Genomic DNA, 19,995 nt, shown 5'->3' on the forward strand with positions numbered 1-19,995 from the left:
CGGTGTATCCATATAAATGGCCCACCCTGTATTACCAGTCACTTTACCTCGGTAAATTGTTTTCAGTTTTTTTAAATAACTTGTTTAATTGAATTTAATGATATCTCAATTAAATTTGTTGCTAGTGTGAAAGATGGAATCACTGGCCACTTCATTAGGTACACCTTTCTAGTACCGTGGACCTACTTTTGTCTTCAGAGCTGTCTTATTGCTTCATGGATCCAAGAAGGTGTTAGAAGTGTTCCTCTGCAATTTTGGTCCACGTTGATATGATGGCGTCACACAGTTGCTGCAAATTTGTGTGAAGCTGACAAATCAAAAAAGGCACTCTACCGGATTGAGATCTGGTAACTGTGGAGGTCGTCTGAGAACCGTGAACTTGGTGTCACGTTCATGTTTTGAGATGATTTTAACTTTGTGACGTGGTGTGTTATCCTTCTGGAAGCAGCCATTAGAAGATTGTTCTACTGTGGTCATACAAGGATCGACATAGCCAGCAACAATATTCAGGTATGCTTTAAACGTACTGTGGGGCCCAGAGTGGACCAAGAAAATTACTCTGACCATTACACCAGCATAAGGCACCAATACAAGGCAGGAAGATTTTATGCCATTTATGACACTTCCGTCTGGCTGTTGCAGTGGAGATCAAGACTCGGGTCAGGTGACATTTTTCCAATCTTTTATCGTCTAATTTTGGCGAGTGTGCAAATTATCATATAGCTGGCAAGAGTGGCCTTCTGCTGTTGTAAGCCATCTGCTTCCATGGTATTTGGAGTTGCTCTTCTGCATACCCTAGTTGTTACAACCAAGGTATGCAGTTACTGTTGCAGTGTGGCCTTTCTTTTCTAACCTCTAGCATTAACAACACACACAGAAGATATTTTCTTTCTGTAAACTGTAGACATGGGTGTGTGGGGAAGATCCCAGTACATCAGCTTTTTCTGAAATACTCAGAGCAGCCTGTCTGACACCAACAACTGTGTGAAGTGTCAAGCAAGTGTAATTTTTAGTAATTGCATTGTCTGTCTTTGGCAAGCTCTTTCATTGTTAAGGTTTTTGTGTCAACCTCCACTTGTAGAAACGTTAATTTGAAGGTATCAGAAAATAGTTTTGAAACATTAAAATTATTTGACTTTTAAGCTGACTAAACAGATATACAGATAACTTTAATCATAGGTATAACTTGTATGTCTAGTTGCTATGATGACTAAATATTAAACAGGTTTTTAATTACAACTAACCTGGCTTTTGCGGGAATTGTGACATAACATCCTGACTAGACTAGCCTTTGTTATCTAGTTATCCTGGAATGATGAAACTCCTACAGGAGGCTTGTATAAAAGGACTACTCAGATGCCGAAACCACCTCATCTGACTCCGCTCCTCTTGAATGCTTATGTTCAGCTTTTATTTTAGAGGTTTTGAAAAGGTGTTAAAAATGTAGCTAGCGTGTGCTACTAAGTGGCATCACATTATACAGAGGTAACTTGATCTCTTTGTCCACGTTATATCTGCAGTTTATCTACTGTTTTCAGTATTAGCCTAACCTGATATTTCTGGAGTAAAAGTACCAGAGCAATTTCTCTAATCTGATCGTCTTTGGTGTTTCAAACCACTGCATGAACAAAACAACACTTAAAGAAGTGTTAATGCTAAATAACTAATAATAATTAGAAAAAAATTCTGCGTTCAAATATCAGTATAACTTTCCACTTTATTTCTCTGAGTCAATGTGGCTCAGCAGGCAAAGTCGCTCCAACTGGAAAGTCAGCGGCTCAGTTCTTAGCTCATCCAGTCTGGCATGTCAACAAGTCCTGATGACCTCAGTGTATCCATCACTGGATGAGGATAAGGCAGTGTTTAATGTTTGACTGCGCTCTGAATAGAAAACCATCTTTGTTTCTCTACACTTTGTTTAAAGAAGCCACTTCAGACCTTTGTAAACATAATACAATTTATTAAGTATCTTTTTTATAAATTTCAACTTTTACATATTTTCCCAAGCTTTTACCTTAATACAGATAGATCTAAATGAAGCCCAACATTTACAGGCTATATACAATGTAAACTTTCTCCATAGGGAAAACACAGGTATATTTTTGCTTCTTCAAGCATCTGTATCTGGTAACGTTTATGCATTTTGTTTTTCTGCAAAACTATTTCAAAATGCCATTTATCCCAGATGTTTGTGTGAAATCTAAGAGATGGCAAGGAAACAACGTATTGCATCAGAGCAAAAATACAAAAACATGGAAGGGGTGAATAATTTAAACAAGTGGCCAAATGTGATTGAATGTAGTGATCGCCCCTTCACATACAGCACTGTACATGGTCCCAGAAAATAAGCTATTTGATAAAATTAACAAACGAGGGGTGATGACACAAGCGACAGTAAATCTTAAAATACAAAATCAGGTTTGTAATGTTACACTTTACATAGACTTTAATAAAGTAACTGCATTTCTAAAAAGGGCTCGACTCCTGTTTCGACACTCCAAATGTTTTCACAGATCAGTACATTCAGATTAAATTCAGAGAGCACAGTGCGTTAAACTGCAGGTTGGCTGTTCATTGAGACTACTTTTTAAATGTTCACAGTGCCAGCTTTGGAAAGAGAGTGCCTCGAATAAACACATTAAAGTCATCTGTTGTTGTTGCTTTGTACAGATACTTGTCCCCAGTTTTATGGATGACAGATTCTTAAATGTGTCAGAAATCCTTCACACGCCTATAGTAACGTAATGAAGTTCATAAGCTCATCGGAGAGCACTGCTATAGGTCCTTGCTTTCATAGTGATCACTACATTAGTACAGTCATGGCATGCATTAATGGCATGCAAACACACACCCTACTACCATATGCACTACAAGACAGCATAGACACACTTCACTATATTTTATGGACCTTTCTGTATTCAGATTCACATCCTTTACCTCATGGTATTTAAGTCTCACAGCGCATATAAACTCGCCTCTGCTGGGGTTGGGGGTCATATAGATGTAGATACAAATCCTACTCTGCAAAATGAAAAATATTTAAAATACATTAGCAGCTGTGACACAAACTGTTTTATCCTAAAACACTAACTTGTATTTGTGCTCAGTGTACAATCACCAGTATGTTTGAAGGACAGATACTAGAAATAAGTAACAATTTGATTGTCCTTTAAACACTAAAAACTAAATCCAGCCATCCACCCAATCTTCTGCTTATCTGGACACAGGTAGCACTTTAAGCAGAGCTATCCAGACCTCACTCCTCTAGTGTGGGAGACAACAAGGCTTTCCCATGCAAGCTGAGAGATATCATGTCCTGGATTTGCCATCGGGTGTCTTCTTGGTTGTGCATGCCTGAAACCGTTCACCTTAGAGGCATCCTACTCAGATGCCCAAACCACCTCATCTGACTCAGCTCCTCTTGAATGATGAGTTCCTCATCTTGTCTAGGCTAAGCAAGACAGCCTAGAAAGAAGCCCATTTATGCCACCTGTATCAGTGATCTCATATTTCTTTCAGTTGCTAACCACAGTTTGTGGGTAGGACAGTGGATCAACCAGTAAATGAATAGCTTTGCCTTAGCGCTCAGCTGTCTCTTTGCCACAGCAGACCACTGATTGGTGCGGTGCCTGGACCAGAAGTCTGTCACTTGTGAACAAGACCCTGAGATACTTAAACTCATTCACTTGAGGCAGAAATGAGAAATCCGCCCTTTTCTGATTGAGCACTTGAGCCTTAAAATTCAAGGTGCTGATTGTCATCTTGGCTGCAATCTGTCAACAGAACATTACTCGCTAAAGGCAGAGACAAGCTCCTGAGACACCCTGGCTAGGCCTAGAACTGACAAAGCTGTATATATATATTTTTTCAGCCACTCTGATGTGGTGATATCATTTTTCTTCACTGGAAGAATTGTGTCATTGTTGCAGAGGTGGTAGTTTGACTATGAACACAAACAGCCACCAGGGGGAGCTGTTGCTGTGTGCACCATCACCGAGGACTGCAGCTCCTGCTCAGGCGGCTAAGTGCAGTCCATGATTTGGCTCCAACCTTACAGCATGTGCTGCTGCTGAGGAGGAGGGGCTCCTGTGAACCACATTCTCCCTGCGCTGGGTTTGGCGGGCCAGCACTCTGCTCCTACACTGTCTGGACTCTATAATAGCAGATCGACATTTTCCCATGTGAGGCCGTTTCTTTCTAGCTTCTGTGAAAACACGCACTGCCTCACTTTAAAACAACAAAGGAAGGCAGGTGAAGGTCAAAAACTGCACATCAGCCCACTGTGTACAACACAAACACGACATTATGACCGTCAGTCACATGCAGCCTTTTATATCTTAGAAGATGTGGTAGTCTGGTCTAGAAGGAGTTTTAGGATTGTTCCCAGCTTTGTGTCCACTTTAATGCTTTTAAGTGAGAATTAAACAGAGCAGAAGGGTCTCCAGCAGCTCTCCTGCACACACGGTTGGCTTGTCAATGGCCTGGTATGAAGCCCGTGGTTCACAGCAGGGAGGTGGCCCATTGAGTGCTCCCACAACACTAACCAACACACAAGAAGGTGGAAGGTTAAGAACAGGGACTTGTTTTTGGTCACTTTGTTAACATGGGGGAATAACATCCCTCCATCACGTTACCCCTGTCATGGGGATCACAGTCTGGAGCTCAGTGGTCCTGTTGGCAGTGTTCAGGCCAGCTTCAGAGTGCTGATGGGAAAGGAGGGCATGGTTACCATGGTCACAGGGTTGAGCACCGTCTGACCCACTAGCTGCGGGTGGTGAGCCATCATTTGGGTGCTCACTGCTGTCTGCTTACCAACAATGGTGGCAGCTGGCTGTGCAGGCGCACTGCCGTTCACATGAGCATGGTTTATTGTTTGAGTGATGTGACCGACCACGGCCGGCTGTGTGACAGCCACCGGCTGAGAGTAGAGAGTGGGTAAATGCTGGCTCAGGTGAGCCACTGGGTGCACGGTTATGTGGCTGATGGGCTGGTGGCCGGGGGCTAACTGCACAGAGCTGGTGGTGGTGGAGGGACCCAGCTGGGCGATGTTTTTGGAGCTCTGACTTGGGATCACTTGGATGACCGAAGGGTGGGACACTGGTGCATGAGCAATAACTGTGGGGTGCAGACTGGGTGTGGTCACCATCTGTGTCTGGGTGGGATTTGACAGCTGACAAGGTGTGCTGGATGTAGTGGCAGTGAGCGTTGGTGGAGCTGCAGGTTTAGACAGTGGCTGTGGAGGGGTCACTGGTAGCGACTGAGGCTGGTGCTGAGGGGCTTTGCGCTGGTTGTGTGGGGTGGTGAAGGAGGTAGTGGTGGTGGGCATCACAGTTAGGACTTGAGTAGGTGTTGCAGTTGTGCGCAGCTCAGGTTTCATGATTTGAGGCACGGTGGGTAAGGCAGTGGGTGCTCTTGGTGCAGGCTCTTCGTCCAGATCGTCATCCATGATGTCTTCACCTTCTGCAACACCAACAAATTATGGAATTCATTAATTACATATATAATTACATGACTTAATCTGAAACAGTGTTTGGTTGTGTATTAGGGAGATTTACAGACATGCAGTTGAGAGTGAACATAAATCCCCACCAATCCCTCCCGTCTGCCTACCCGAGGCTGTGGAGGTTGAAGCTTGGTCCTCCTCCGGCTGCACTGTCTGTCGGAGGATGCGGTCGATCTCGATCACATCCATCCACTGGCTAAGATCATTCTTCAGCTCTGCTAGTCGCTGTTGGGTAGCGATCTTTTCTCTGGCCAGACGCTCCATGTCGTGCTCATACTCCTTCTCTTTGCGCTTTAATGTCTGCAAGGAGGAAAAGAAAACAATGGTAAAACTCAGAACTGGTTTATGAATTACACAGGAAAAAGTCCGCAGGGTAAACGTTAAGGTCATATTTACTGTGTAATAAATTCATCCAATAGAAGAGAACCACAGGAATTTTCTTTGTGAAGCTGTCAGAGAGGTTTTTACTCAAGTCCAAGGTCATGCTTGAAGCAATACTGTAAAGATTCACATTGATTTTATATTAGTCTTAATAGTATTTAACAGATTTCACCACTTCAACCTCTAAAATTAGCGAGGAGTTAAAATGACCCGTTTCTGATTTTGTCAAAGATGTTGATATGAAATTAGATATCACTCGTGTGCACAGAGGGTGGAGGAGAGAAAATCTGCAGCACTACTTATTTGAGGAAAACGTCAAAGTGCACCAGTGGAATGAACTTTGACTCTACTGGGTCTATTTGAACTCGTACTTCTCTAATAAAGTGGAGAAATGGTTTATTTAATAGCCAATTTTCCAAATTCAAAATAATAAGAAGAAGAGATTAATGAAAGAAAACTGTTATACATTATAACTGATTACTTCTATCAGAAAAAAATATAAATTTGTTACAATGAAAGCCACATTTTCCAGCAACAACATTTAAAACATAGTTTAAAGCAATTCATCAAAGGTTCCAACTAGCAATGAAGCATATTACTCAGAAACGGGCCGTCCTGCATTATGTTCTTATACTTTTGGTATTTAGCATTTGTGTCTGCGTTTATAAATACACATTTATAAAATGTGAATACATGAATTTTACTATTGACAGTGACTGGTTTTATGGTTTTTATGTTTAGCGTGCAACATCAGGAGGAAAAGTGAAATTATGGCAACCGGTACGTGATCAGCAGACTTGTTTTTAAGTATTCCCGTTTTAAAGTACTTCAGAAGTCTTTAATTATATATAATTTATTGCATGTCACATGCACCCTGGTCAAAGTATTCAGCACGCTCTCTGTGGGAGAGGCTCAGGGAAATGACACAGTCTGAAACCCTTTACCAGCAACCTGATGACTTGCTATCATAAAGGGTGGACTTCCTGTTAGTGTTCATCCTACCGTGTACAGTGTGGCGATACAGTAAATGTGCAAGTCATCATATGTATGATTTAAGTCGTGTGTAGGTGGCTTCTGGCCTACTTCTGTTTAAGTGCATTCCTGCATGTGCATTATGAGCGTGTGCGCCTACAGCACAATGCACATGTACATAAATAGCAAAAGGGGACAAAAGGCGGGCCTTGTGTGATTCAGCACCTGTCTCAAATCCTGATCCAGGATTAGACATGCATGGGCCAAGTGGTCTGTGCTTTGGCTGCTTCTCAGTAACTTAAACACAAATAGAAGCTCAGAAGAAGTCCCGTTCATATTTCAGTTTAGCTCAAATCCACATAAACAAGCTGTTTCTTATCTTTAAGTTAAACTGCTTGTATTGTGACCAGAGCAGGTTTTTTTTACAGTTGGAAAATCTGTGTCCTTGCTCCCAAATAGACCTAAAGTTATCTAGGATCAGGGTTAGTAGCCTAGTTCTGTTTTAAAATAATTGTTACATGGAACAACTCTTAATGTGAATCACAACTACACCTCTTATTTTAATGAAAACTCCAAGAATTCAGGTATTGCACCATCTCATTCACAAAGACAGGGATCCCAACTTTGTATTTTAATATTATTGATTAATGGAGATATAGTTTGGACATGCAGATTTTAAATAGCAGGACAGACATGTACACTACTGTTCACTGAGTAAGGTGCTCCTTAGCATGCACTGTTAAACATCTGGACACAGATGTGCAACTTGTAACCAGCCATAAAGAGCACCGCCTCTCCGTACGGATTAAAAACATCCTTCGTCTCTACACAAGATGTGCTAAAATGCCCCCCATCTCTGGTTGTCAGGGAAACTCCTGAAAAAATGTCAACGTTTTCTCTGAAATCCTAAAAGATGGCACACACCTTCATGTGCAAGAGGTGCGATTTAGGTTTCTAACAGCCTCTTAGTGTGTAAACATTTCTGTCAAAACCTACTCTGGTGAGGAAAATTTAACGTGATGTCCAAAAAGGTCTGGCCGCCTTCTCTTTTACCCTCATGTAGCTGACAGCCTTACGCGAGTAGCGCTACAAGCTTACAGCTTTAAGTGATGACTCATAAAGAGAGAATGAGAGAGTGGAGAAATGCTCCACAGACACAGAGACCCACTGAACTGCTGAGAGCCAACGCCACATTCGCCTTTTTAGACACAGCTAGCCTGAGATTAACCGCATACACCTGATAAACAAGCCAGCAGCAGATGGGCCCCACGTGACTTCATCACCATGTTAAACATGTCACCAGATTGGTAGGACACAATGTGCCAGGTATGCTTGGATTCTTTGCACATGACTGCATTCAGACCTCCTTCTTTTTTCCAGGGAAGAGTTCTTACCACAGAACTGTGTGTGCGTGCATGTGTGTGCGTGCGCATGGGAGGTAAACACTGCTGAAGCATTATTGTCACAAGCAATGCGAGGGCCGAGCACATGGCCCTGCAGAAAAAGGGAGAGGGAGGGCCACAGATAACAGGGGATTGAAAGAGAGCAATACAAGCTGTACTCACTGACTCACTTTTGCAGCAGCCGTGAACAGACAGCACAAGGCTGGGTTGTCTTAAAGGGCCAGGAGCACAGGAGGCCACGTTGCAGACATGCTGCTCCACTGATCGGGTTCCTGCACACAGGTCTTATGACACTGTGGTAACCATAAACCCTTGTCTTAGTCTGCCTTCAAGCTGGAGCAGAGGGTTTCACGTGGTGCCCGACTTTAACAATAAAAAGTCTGTCTGTGGAAATAAAATGCCTACTTTTGCACACCAATCCTTTGTGTGTAAGCTTGTGTTGGTCATAGCTGGCCTATTTGCCTCATTGCGGTTAAGAGCCGAGTCGTCAGAAAGCTGAAGGAGGCCAGCTTTTTTTAATGTTAAGGATGAACAAAAATGAAAATGTCAAAAGAACTAGTACAGTTATCTTGTCAGGCAACCTTTCAAAGGAAATATGCCATGAAGTCCACAGTGACTATGCTAAAAATATCAAAAGATAAATAAATTTTTAGCTTATCTTCATCTAGCAGAGAGTACAGCACTTTTCATGCTGGCATTTGCGGACAAGCAGTGGAGGAACAAGTTCAGTCAGCTTTCATGAGGAAGTGAAGCGCGTGTGGAGTAAGCTGAGCCTTATGTTTACTGCTCCATGCTCCCTCCCTGCTGCGGGCGGCTAAGCCTGGTGGTACAGCAAGTCCTGCATGTTGCAGTGCTGGGTGGGGGCCCAGCACAGGGGGGGTGACGTCACGCGGCTCAGGCTAGCCATGTGCTTGCTGCTCATGTGGCCTTAAAAGCTCAGAGAGGCAGGCTGGAGGGAAGGAGGGGGAGTGGAGAGGAGGAGCGCTAATGCATCAGGGCTTATTTTACAGCCTCGGCTTTCGCGACACCACTACGGGCTCAGAGGAAAGCCTGCTACATGTTGTCTCTAAAGTAAAGCAAAAAACCCTCTTACAGCTCTATTAGCGCGACTGCTATCATTAAAAAGGAAAACAATTGGTTCACATGTAAGATTTTCTGGTCACAGATGTTGAGTCATCTTCATTTGAAATGTAATAAGGAAGTGGAAGTTGACCTATGTAGCTGTTAGCCAAGTTTGCGCCTTTCACTGGAAAACCACTAAAACTGTTCCAGTTACCACTTATTTTCATAGAAACTTTGCTCATTTACAAACTTACAATAAGATGTAAAAATAAAAGCGGCAGAGTGCTGAGCTGAAAGCCTCTTATTCAGACCTCTAAGCTCAGTGTTTTTCTGTGCAGGCTGCTTCATTGCTGCCAGCCCAGAGGAGGACAAGGACAGGGACGGGGAGGGAGGAGTGTGCAGAGTTTCGGGAATGAGGTGCATGCAGGCAGGACACGCGTCTGTACCTCCCATGTCAAGATGCCAGTGCTCGCACGTGTTCTGCCTTTTTTTTTGTGTGTTTTTTTTAGGCATCCTATCACCCAGCACTCACATCTTTTACTCCACCCCTCCAAAACAAAACACCACCAGCCTGGCCAATGAAAAAGACCCTCGTGACAAAGAGGCACGACACACTGTTGTGGCCTGTAACACTATTCCAGTACTGGGTTAACTGCTTCGTACTACTCTTTATTATACTCTTCACTTCCACATATAAGCATCATCAATTATGTAAGTTTCCCTTGCTCTGTTTGTGTCAAGCATGTCCAGCTTAGCTGCTGATTGGAGGAAAAGACGCACAAGCCTGTCGAACACAACACGCACAGCATGTTGCTTAATCACAGAGAGGGGCACAGGGAGGGAGACTGGGTGACGAGCTGTGCACCCACGCTGTCCTAGTTTCCCTCAGCATCCACGCGCACAGAGGAATAACCAGCCTGCTGCATCTCAGTCAAGCAGCAGCATGCCGTCCTCCTCGGTGTACACATCAGTAAACCTGCACCACGGTCGGTTAATGAACAACTGCAGGCTCATAAACAACAACGCATGACAACCAAATGTCTAAAACCGTGTAAGTGTTTTATTATTATGCAAATTAAACAGCAAACCGCTAACCACATTTGGGCACACTCAAACACACAACTGTAATTGTAAAACGCAAATCTATAAAAGCAACGCAACAGAAATATTGTTTTATCGCCTCCTGGATTAGTGTATTAGAAAAATGACCTACAATAAAAACGGACACACTCAGCAGCACAGTCAGTCTGAAAGTTACACTAGACCAGTGGCAGACCTTTGCGCCAGCTGTTTACAACCAGCATACTCTAACCGGGAGAGCTTGACTCATAGAAATGGCGAGTCACTCATTGAAACACTCGCACACTTAAGAAAAAAAGGTATAAATGAGGAAGTCTTAGAGACTCAGGAAGGATCTAAATACATCACTGTGTTTAAACTTGCTGCTGTCTGATGTTTTTCTCTGCAACGAAGGATCTTAAATGCAGTAAGATTGTAAATGTATCCAGTAAGACTGGGGGTCAATAACACCACAGTGTAACAGCTTTGTTAGCAGTGAGGAAAGAGCGAGCAATCATCAGTGACGTGTTACAGCCTCCCTATACGAGTTGCATTCATGGGGAATAAAGTACAAGGCATCGCCTTTGTGGATGTTTTGTGCATTCCAGTGAAACATTGCTAAACAAAAACAGGTGATAGGAGGTTCAGGCCACTTGTTACTGGTGGCGCTTCGATTGCTGGTTTTTAAATCTGTAATTTCTGTAATTGTGATTTAATTTTTTTGGTTTGTGGTTGTATTTATCTAGCTGTTAAAACAATATAATAAGAGAGTTTATTTAATAAGTGCTTTTCACAGACAGGTGGTCACAACACACTGTACAGAAAAGGGTAAAATAAATATTAACATTGAGTAACAAAACAGCCAATGAAAATCTAACTAATGAAATTCAAGAAGATTTTAAAATCTACCAACACCAATCGGATACTAATGATTACCAATACCAGATACGCCAACGTGGAATTTGAAGGTAATAAAACTTTGAACTTTGGAGACATCACAAGCTCACCTGAATGTATCTCAGTGCACTTCTTAAGACACTCAGGTTGGAGGTTTTCTTCTCATCAATGTTCGGGATGTTCTTTTTCAGCGTCTCGAAGCACTCCTTCAGGTGTGCTCGTCTGACAGACCCAAGACAAATAGAAGGTACTTTAGACAGCGCATGTGGTAAAGCTCACTTTAATATAACAACATCTCTATTTGGGAGTCCTCTGATTAAAATATGAAGCACATTTCAAAATTGAAGCGCTACCAATAAGTAAAGTTTTCAGGGAAAAAAAAAGAATCTATTGGCAAATGCTTTTGGGGAAAGGGGTGACCCTACCTGTTTTTCTCAAGTTTGTTATGCACCTCTCTTGTACCAGCCCTGCAAGAGCACAGTAAAATGGTGATGTTTAAAAGGGCAACAAAATTGAAATAATAAAAAAATTAACCCCCCAAAAAATGAATCAAAGAACCTGTTTCTTAGTTTTGGGAGCAGACAGATCAATGACAGTAAGTGAGTGAATTTATCATCTCATCCAAATTATCGTAATAGCAACCGTGCAAAGTGGAATCTAATCTTATAATTATCTGAGTGGACCACAGAAGATTACTGATGACACCGTTTCAGTACGTCTGTAATCTGGACTCCTAGTTATTATTTTTTCTGCATTTTAAGGACTGATTTAAATTGATCCTCAGTAAAACAATACTGAGTTAAAAGGTCAGACTTACCCTCCAGGCCTCTTCTTGCTGTCTAGGTGGCGACTGTCATCAGGAGGACTTCCCCGGCTGACGGGGCCATTGTGCAGAGGGGCCTGCTGAAGCAAGGGGCCTGAATGGGGCAGTAAGGCTTGCTGCTGTATGGGCGAGACGATGGTACCCGGATAGCGCTGAACCAGCTGCTGGTGTAGTTTAGTGTTGTTGGTTTGGGTGACGAGCTGCGGCTGAAGGTGGTGGTTTTGTATCGGCTGCTTGTGGTTGGCAGTCACCATGGTTTGGGTGTCAGGTTTGGGCTGTGGAGACCAGAGTAGAGCTGCTGCACTTTGCTCCAGAGGGGGATGAGAGTCTGTCTTTGGGGAGGCCAGTGGAGGAGCAGCAGGAGGGGAGAGCGTGGTAACAGGTAGAGTAGGTGAGCCTGTAAGGTTGGGGGTGACCACAGGTATCGGGATGACTGTAATGGGGACAGAGGGAGGGGACAGAGCTGATGGTATGGGTGGGGGACGGGACTCCATGTGGCGCTCCTCTGCTTTAGAAACATTGTTGATGTGGATTGTGGAGTTCACATTAGGGTGGCTCTGCTCTTTCAGGTGCTGCAGACGCAGCTTCTCCTTTTCATCCTCTGTGGGAAAAACACAGCCGTTAATACAACCAATCCCATCTATACACATACACAAAAATGCAGCAACAACCCTTTGAGCTTTCTAAATCTGTTAGCACTAACAGTACTGATAGATTTTGGGAGTATGTGAAAGGAAATAAGCCAGGGTCATTTCTAGAAAGGTCTGGTAGAAGGCCTTGTTTGGCATGTTATGCTGTACCAGCTCAGTGACATTAGTCCTGCTCATCTTAATTATAGTAAATCAGCGAAACAAGAAGTGTTTGACACTCAAAGCTGCAGGTATATTTGCACATGACACCAACAGATGTTTTTTTTAACTAAACCTAAAACTTGTGTAAAACCATGACAGCAGCAGGTTTCATTTCATCTGTGCCACAACAGAAAGAGCACAAACATATTCCATAACTGTGACGCCTGTTACACGTAAAGTGATGAAGTATTATTGTTAATATTATTGAAACATCCAGTTGTAAGTCAAAGTGGCTCTACAGGAGAATCTTTGTTGTTATGTAATTACAACAAGCAGAAATGAAAGTCTGAGCTTTCAGGCTCTTCTCTCTTGCTGTTCCTACTTTGTGTTTTATCTGTACATGCATTTTCACATCCACAAAAATTTTGCCTAGCTTTGAGCATGTCTTCACAAAAGAAGCTTGTTGCTTTAATGGAGGTACATCTCGCTGTAATGTAATCCTGGTCACAGTCCACTGACTGAGTTGTGCTGGGGAAGTGAGTGAAAGTAGTACTAACAAAGCCCGAGGGTCTCTTTACTACCAAGACGCATGTCCAGGTTAGGTTTATCTGTAAAGGCATGTTTATAACAGTTAATACACTGCAGATCTCATTGAGCCAGCTTTAAAATGATTGCACGTTTTGATTACTATTAAATAAACTGTGATTACAGCCATGTGAAAGATTCATACAGATAAATCTAACTGAAAAGTGATCAGCTTCAGTATTTTTGTAAAACATGAGTCAGTCTAAATGCGTCTTATGGGGCTGTCCAGTCATCTAAAGCACACCCCCTCCACACTGTATAGATGCTGTGGAAAGGGACTCTAGTTGCTATGGCAGCTCATGTTCACAGTTAGAAAATGTCAGATACAAGTAGCTGTCATCAACATCGTTATAAATGCGATCAGGACGCTGCAGCAGTACACACTCATCCGTTCACTGCAGAGCTGAAGCTACAGCGGCACCACAGACTTCACCCCAAACCACTGAAAACAAGTTCACATAAATGATGACGACAGTGAGCGACAACAACACAGCTGTCTCCAAGAAATTAGGTGCTAAGTCACTCTAAAAAATAAAATAACAAATGTTTATTAGATACACAACATCCAAAAAAGTCACTGAAACCTTCCCACTAAAGACAAAAAAAAAAAAAACAGTAACATTTCTTAAGTTTCAAAATATGAAATGTTGTCTTTGTACCTTTTAAATACACAAAAGGGGGGTTTCAATGATTTACAAGTTTACAGTCTGTTTTTATTATACATTTACATACAAGAGCTACATTGTATGTAAAATTCTACATAGCTACGCACAATAAGATTGTATGAAGCGACAAAAAAAATAATCCGGGTTTAGATAATGTAGTTTGTTGCATCATAATGTAAGCTCGCCTTCAAATAGGGTGTACAAAATACTAGGAATATTCTCACCTGTTAATATCAAAGACTATATGAAGCTGAATGAACACATCTCTAAAACACCAACATTGATAAAAGCAGGAATTAATGGATCTAACCGCCTGGCACCAGAGCATGACGTATGAGGTCAGCTTGTTTAATCAGTTAGGATTAAGAGCAGGTTTCTCTAATATTTCTCAAAATCACAACCTTTTATCGGTCAGTCTTTAAATTAACTTCAACTTTTGTTTGTTTAAAATAAAATAAATAAATAATAATGTGACAGATACTACTTGTTATGCATGTATAATCAGTTTAAAATATACATGCTCACATTTTGAGGGTTCAAAGTTCAGAACATTATAGCCCCGCTTTAAAACAGATCTTTCACAGATCTGGTAGTCTATTTAGATCTACGAAAAAGCAGCACATAGTGTTATGATTTTACATTTTAAAACACTAATGTCACTTTATCAATGACTGTGACTGTAAAAAAAAAAAAATGTGATGGAGGAAGGAGATATTCTATCCAGCTCTAAAAAGCTCTAGAGAAATTTTAACAGTGTTACTTTAAGCATTTCAGTGTATTTTTTTCCAGTGTATGAACATGTCCTGTTACACTGAAAAGTCTTTTCTTCAGCGGTAAAAACATACGAAAGAACAAGATGTTCCAGTTGCAGTGGACAGCTTTCATAAGCTGTTGCATGCACAGTTATGAGTTCTGACAATTTAATGTTGTTTTGTTGACATAAACACAGAGGGGTCTTTTCTGAAAGAAAACCCATGAAACACTTATAAAAAACAAGCAGGTTTTCTATATGCATTATATAACTGCAGCAGTACATAGAGGAACACTGGCCTAGTTTCCTGCACACAGTGACCTGCTCTACAGTAGCAGAGAGGGAGGAGGAGGAGAAGGCGCCTGCTTAGAATGCACCAGGCAGGAGCAGCTGAGACAGGAAAAAAAACAGGACCTCTCACTCCGAGCCTGCGTGGACTCTCTCCGTAATGATGAATTTAACTATTCATGAACATATCAATGTAAATATGCCAGAATTAGCCAAAAGGCTACTTTTCATTCACGAATATGTAAAGAGCTACAGAATATGTAAAAATCAGCATTCAACCAAAGGGCTGATCTGTTGGCAGCCAAGTTTAAACGGCGCAGGAAGTGTAATGCACTTTTTCAGCAGGTCTGATGTTAGCGTTAGGGCTGTCTGAGGTAGCTCAACCTGCACCTTCCCCAAACTGTAACTACACCTCACAGCTATGCAAACGTAAACAACTCTGATAGGTTTGTTTCCTTTTAATATGCAGTGCAAACACAATATGTTGACAGCTATAGCGATCCATGCAACATACATTGATTTATTGGAGTGTAACTGCATGTAAAGAGTTGCAGACATGTGACATTAACTCGTCTGCCATTTGGATGTGTGACAATCATGGTGACAGTCAAGTAAATAAGGCCACAGACACATAAGGCTAGAGACCAGTGTGACCATCTGTCAACCACTGGTCCAGAGGAAAATTATTTTTTAAAAGAGCCCCAGTCACAAAGGGTCACGAACTGGTCAGTGATTCCAAGTGATTTCCTGCACCTGAAGCAATTTCTACTAGGTTTTCACCACCTTTGGAACTGAGCCTCCTTTAGCCACTGCCAACCTGTCAGGGAATATATGGCTTGCCTTAGCAACCAGTGGTTATATCACATCCAATACGATGGACAGTTACACGTGATTTAGACTACTGCAGGAAATTTACGTCGTAACAACGTAACACTGTTCGACCCTACATCCCAACCTCCCACGCCACTTGAGTTGTTGCAGGGTGCGTTGACCCTATATGTCGTCACATTTCTCAGGAAGTGCACGTCAGGTTACGGCGTAGGGTTTAGAGGAGTTTCTGGTTACGTAGTAAGTTATGCAGTAGATTTCTCACTGACGCATAATTCAGTCATTAAGCGATGTGCAGCATGACATCACAAGAAACCTGAATAGTAATCTCACATTAAGTTTGTTGACTCCAGAGCTAAATGAAGTTGTAAATATAAAAACGTAACGCTTGTTAATTCTCTCCGGATGTAGTTTACACGGATGGAATACCGGAGTGAGCCATCTGCTTTATAAACGATCTTTGGGAGGGGTTGCCCGGCACGCACGTGGTGGAAGGGGCGTAACCATCTATGCTTTTTAAACTACAGGGGCGTGGTTTGTTGTTCACGTCATCGACTGCGCTCAAAGCCCTCCACGAGAGTCTGGAGAGCCAGGGGAGTTTGTGATTTTGCTTTTTTATGTATTAAGAATCGACAGTAACACCGAAACACACAGGTACGCAGAGTCACTACAACACCTGATATCCGGAAGGCGCGCGGAGGGACTGAGGGGCGCAGACTGCTGGGGTGGGAGGGAAGAGGAGGGGGAACCTGAATGCCAGAGTCACTTGATCCCCAGCGGACGATGTCAGGTCATTATGTAAAACGAGCCTAGCACTCCGCGCGCCACCGCCCTTCATCGGACCGTGTTTTGTTTTTATTTTTAATGTTCCGCAGCAGCGCGTGCAGATACTCAGAAATACAGGAAGGCGCGCGGTGACGCGGCCGAGCAGCACGTTAAGTGTCTATGCAGCAGGTTTCGATGCAGTAACCCCTGACACTGCAGCAGAAGCCCGTCTCTGTCTGCCTGTCTGAGACCTGACCTCAATCTTGACATGAAGAGAGCAGATCCACAGCAGCCACTCTAAAACCGGAATGAAAGTAAAACTAGGAAGACTGAAACGGTCTTTAAATGCATACGTGACAAACGGAATCAGTTCAGACACTGTGCTGGTAAATGAGCCACAGGCAGGGTTTCCTCTTACCTCGGAGACTAAACCTTTCACTGAATGGGTGGACTGGTTCCCACTCCTGACTGTCAGAGTGTGAAAAACGAGCGAGCTTTTATTTATTTTATCTTTTTTCCCCCAATAAAAGACAAACTTACCACGTGCTTTCTGTTGTTGCTGGGCTTGAAATTCCAAAAACTTGGCCGCTTCCAGAAGCGTTTCGATGCTCATTTCTGTCCGCTTGAAAATACTTTTTTTCGGAGAAAAGGCTGTAAAGCAGACGCGCCTGTGCGTATAGCCTGCCACAGGGAGAGGTTCCCGGTCTGAAGCTGAGGGTGGGGTAGGGGGGAGGAAGGAGAAAAAAAAGAGGGTAATCCGATACCCCCCTCAGTAGAAACTCTACCACTTACGTAGAAGAGTTACAAACAAGATGGCGCTCAAAGTAGTACGAACAAATAAGGTTTGTGAATCACGCAGCGTTTGTAACCGCCCACAGACAAACGCCCTCCCTCACCGCGTGCATACGAGGGAAGCGACGGGAAAACACGGAGCGGGGTTCGGGTGATTTCGGTCTCGTGGAGCTCTCTTCACGAGTCACGTCCGCCACACGCAGAAAATTTATCAAAAATGTTGCCGCTTATAACGGCGGCTTGTTCTGTTAAGTGTCTCACGTGCCGCCCTCTCGCGGCTTGATGTTTGACTAACCGATGACTACAAGTTGTCACCGCGTAGTTGTTCTGTGTAAACGAAAGGTCGACACTTTGCTTGACTGCGGTAAATTTACATCTTATTGGCGCTGTGTCCACCAGCCAATCAGCGCGGAGAACAGTCAGCGTGCTTTGTTTGGCACGTCAGGGTCACATGCTGGGAGTTTACGAGCGTGCATCAGGCGTACGGGCACTTTAAAAGTAAAAACCAAGCAAAAAAACAAGCAGTCACGGGGTAGACTGAGCCCTGCATCTAATAACTGCAAGTGCTAGTTCCAACAGTTGCATCATAACACCTCTGTGTACATAAATAATATAATCCTGTCTGTCTGTATAATGTCTTATTTTACTTTTACATTTCTGTTCATGTGTAAGTGTTTCTATACTATGATTGGTTCCTACATCTGAAGATTACTTCCACTCTTTAACCCCTGTCAAACATAAGGCTCAGGGGTCACAATCAGACTGCCAACAACTCAAGTTTGGCCCACTGGTCATGAAGGAGGGCATACATTTTGGACTTTTTACTGCATTTACATGTTTCACAGCTTCCCCATGGTGATTCATACTACACTAAAGTAATTAAGTAGTAGATAAATAATCAAGTGGCAGAAAACCTCCCGCTTTTTTCACTATAGAAATATATGTTGTTTTGTTGTTTTTTATAGTGGGTTCACTGGACATTTTTGTGATGTTACCAGAATTTTACACATTTGTTTACACATAAAATTTAAGCCCAAAGACTCTTGTTGCAAGGTTTCTTTATCATGCGGGAAAAACTTAGAAATACTGTTGAAACTTGACTCGGTTTTTTAAATTAGGATATCTCAAGGATTAAACTAGTTGACACTGAAGGGCAGTTTCACTGGTCCGTCCCACTAAAGATATGGCTATAAAAAGAGCTTGTCATCCCTGCACTAATCAGTGTTATTACTGAAGCCATATCTGTAGTTGTTAAACAATAAAACCATAGCGAAACAGCACATTTTGGCTTAATGTAAGGCCACAGCTCAGTTTCACTTTCATCATTGACTGCTATTATGTCAGAATAAGGATTAAATGACAATACACTTCCCTCTAACTCTATGGTGATTTTGTCCACCCAAATGGGCTTTTTTATAGTAAAGAGGGAAAGAAAAAGCAATAAATTAAACTATTTTAGTGGCTGGAGGCAGCAAATTAAATGCTGGACTTATAAATAACTAGTGTTCGAAATGATTAGCTAGTCACTTCAGGTCTTTTTGATTTATTAGGGTAATAACTCCAGGCACACCACCAATATCCAGACTGATTTCTAAGCCTTCAAGGTTTGCAGAAAAAGGAAACGTCATCTTTATGACAGCAACATAAATAACAGTGAGAGAGTTACTGGAAGTTTTTTTAAGCATATTAAAAATCTTTAAAGATGTTGTATCAGCGGACCAAAAACAAAAGAACAAAAATGCCAGCTTCTAATGTTGTTGCCCTTTATTCAGCAGATATCACATGACTCATGCATCGCCGGAGTCAAAGTCCGGCCGTGACCGCAGGACACGTCGTACGAGCAGGAACCGCGTTTCTGCTTATGACAACAGAAAATGTGCACATACGTATACGTGGCCCTGCATATTTTGGGAATGTTTTCCTGTTATTCACTCGATGCTGTTGAGGAAGTCAGCCGGGTACAGCAGAGTAATAATACCAAAGGCTCTCCAGGAAAGACCGAGGGGCTCCAGGAACTTCCTGAATTACACGGGCTGTGGGTCTATTTAAAACAGTTGTGCCAGACTGGAGCGACAGTGAGTCTAAAATACAATCTCTAACAAAGGAACAATTAAAGATCAACGAGTACAACGGATCATAACACACAGGTCAAGCTGACGCTGCCCTCTTGTGGATATTTACAGGTACTACATAATTAAAGACAATTCAGTAAAAATGGGAAAGGGAAAAAAATCTGTATAAAAATGTAAATTTATTCCAAATATTTTTGCAATTTATAACACAATATGCAGTGTTGGGTGATTCCATGAGTATATCAGCTATTGGCAAGGCCAAATGAATCATTGGTTGGAGTGTTCGGAGTAATTTCCCTGAAGATTCCAGCTCAATAAAATTAACTTGTAAAGCTCAATTGGTGACTAGCGCTACAAG

General features: G+C 42.4%; 1 protein-coding gene across 2 annotated transcripts; it reads right to left on the minus strand.

The window, feature by feature from the left end:
- Positions 1-1,943: 1,943 nt before the first annotated feature.
- mnta (MAX network transcriptional repressor a) lies at positions 1,944-18,398 on the minus strand. Of its 2 annotated transcripts, XM_005915884.3 has the most exons (6): positions 17,314-18,228; positions 12,095-12,701; positions 11,703-11,744; positions 11,388-11,499; positions 5,611-5,803; positions 1,944-5,460 (listed from the first exon to the last, which is right to left on the minus strand). In XM_005915884.3, the coding sequence occupies exons 1-6, from the start codon at positions 17,384-17,386 to the stop codon at positions 4,685-4,687; spliced, it is 1,803 nt and encodes a 600-aa protein (XP_005915946.1). In that variant the 5' UTR covers positions 17,387-18,228; the 3' UTR covers positions 1,944-4,684. The 2 variants fall into 2 exon arrangements, with proteins under 2 accessions (XP_005915946.1, XP_005915947.1); XM_005915885.3 differs by lacking the exon at positions 11,703-11,744 and having other exon boundaries at positions 17,314-18,398.
- Between the last annotated feature and the right edge of the window lie 1,597 nt (positions 18,399-19,995).

Source organism: Haplochromis burtoni, unplaced genomic scaffold (assembly GCF_018398535.1).
Source record: "Haplochromis burtoni strain Fernald_Lab_line unplaced genomic scaffold, NCSU_Asbu1 Contig_15, whole genome shotgun sequence".
Lineage (NCBI taxonomy): Eukaryota > Metazoa > Chordata > Actinopteri > Cichliformes > Cichlidae > Haplochromis > Haplochromis burtoni.